The 1,984-nt window shown below is 56.8% G+C and overlaps 1 protein-coding gene across 1 annotated transcript in view; it reads right to left on the reverse strand.

The window, feature by feature from the left end:
- The window catches only part of ANKRD55 (ankyrin repeat domain 55), a 24,605-nt gene that overhangs the window by 4,845 nt on the left and 17,776 nt on the right, over positions 1–1,984 (reverse strand). The window contains exon 7 of the mRNA XM_014546037.1: positions 1,287–1,366. Coding sequence (XP_014401523.1) covers positions 1,287–1,366 — 80 coding nt within the window. The remainder of the gene's footprint in view (positions 1–1,286; positions 1,367–1,984) is intronic.

Here is a 1,984-nt window from a genome sequence, read left to right on the forward strand (position 1 = left end):
CTGAGCAGGGGGGAGGCTATGCAGGGAGGAGGCTGAGCAGGGGGGAGGCTGAGCAAGGTGGAGCTAGTCTTTTCTGATGAACAGTAAGCACGAGTCACAACTCCTAGGGAGGTTAGAGGTCAGAGGTCACCTGAGTTTTGAGCTGGCTTTTCAAGGACCATAGGAATCTGTGCACGCAGAGGTCACACGGTGGGAAGGCGGGCTGTGGGGGACCCGGGAGACCTTGAGGAAATGGGGGAGAGTGGGGGGGCTCGGCAGGTGCAATGGCTGAGAAGCGGGGGCGGCCAGTGCTGGGAGGCCGCTCCGTCCAGGAGACAGAGCCCAGGGGGTTTACATGAGGGGGCGCAGGTCGGACCCGCACGGTGGCTTCAGAGTCCTTAGCCGCTGGAGATGCTGCCTCTCGATCCATTAGGGTGACAGACGCTTAGTAACCTGTGACCTCGGGCCTGGGCAGGAGGCTGACGTCACTGTGCTGTCAGACGCGCAATCCTTTTAGCAAATCTGCGTCCCTTAGAGCTCAGGCGAGCTGCAGGGTCCTGAGAGCCTTCTCCTCGTCGTGACTCAGTTGCCCGGAATGGCTGCTAGTTAGCAGCATCCAAAACCCGGGTGGAAACGTCAATGTCGACACAGGCTCACTGACGTAAGATTCCCTTGGAGACTTTGGCTTCTTCTCTGCTACTCTGCCATTCAACCCAGGACCCTGCTAGTTACTTCAATGGGAAAATGAAGCAAATCCTCAAACCAAGTTTATCGAATTTCCTTTTCCCTCAAATGATATCAGAAGCTTTAGAAGGCACATGGAGCAGAATCCTGGTTCTCTAGCCAATGCCCGCCCCCTCTTCTCTTTTAGAAACAATAATCCAATTTTGGACGGAGAGTCACATGACCAGCTAAAGACAATTCCCCACCTCCCTTGCAGCTAGGTGTGACCATGTGACTACAATTCCCCGCCCCCCTTGCAGCTAGGTGTGACCATGTGACTACAATTCCCCGCCTCCCTTGCAGCTAGGTGTGACCATGTGACTACAATTCCCTGCCTCCCTTGCAGCTAGGTGTGACCATGTGACTCAAGGTCTGACTACTGAGACCTAAGCAGATGTGTGGGACTTAATGGAAGATGACATCTGTGTGGGAGCTGAGTCAGCTGGGGACATCCTCCTCGTCCCTCCCCCCACTTCCTTCCTCCCGGGAAATGCTCTGAGTGACAGAACAAAAATCAATGACATTGAGGATGAGGGCGCTGAGTCAAGGGAAGGGGCGGGAGGGAGTGGCGGCCTGTAACTGACTTGTGGGGCCTTGAACCGGAGGAGTGTGACCGCATTCCCTTCTACAGTGAACACACAGGCATGGCCGTGCTCAGTTAGGTCTGCAATGGGACGGACCGTCTGATATGAAAACAGTCGCACAGCCCGGTCCGTGTGGCTCAGTGGTTGAGCATCGACCTATGAACCAGGAGGTCACGGTTTGATTCCCGGTCGGGGCACAGGCCTGGGTTGTGGGCTAAATCCCCAGTAGGGAACGTGCAGGAGGCAGCCGATCCATGATTCTCTCTCATCTTTGATGTTTCTATCTCTCTCTCCCTCTCCCTTCCTCTCTGAAATTAAAAAAAAACACGAAAAAAAAAATGAAGCCTCAGGGCATGTCCCCGCCCCTCGGCTAAGAATCCTCACGAGTGGAGAAGTCACTTTCCTGTTCTAAGGCCGGGTCCCCACAAGCTGCTGGGAAGAGGAGACACATGCTTTTACTTATGGGGTGGCCGGGGGGGGGGGGGGGGTGAAAAGCAGACTGTCCCACGGCCTGGAAACCTCGAATCCGGGACCTCGGGAAGGAAGGTGACTGGGGGCCTCGGTGCCCTGGCCCCGCCCCGCAGGCTGCCCACCTGGTTCCTCCCAGAACCCGAGACAGGTCCCCGCGAGCTGCCAGGACCAGGAAGGGGGAGCCCACCTACCTGCGGGCGGCGTTTGCAGCTGCGGCAGGTGTGGAG

This window comes from Myotis brandtii, unplaced genomic scaffold (assembly GCF_000412655.1).
Source record: "Myotis brandtii unplaced genomic scaffold, ASM41265v1 scaffold426, whole genome shotgun sequence".
Lineage (NCBI taxonomy): Eukaryota > Metazoa > Chordata > Mammalia > Chiroptera > Vespertilionidae > Myotis > Myotis brandtii.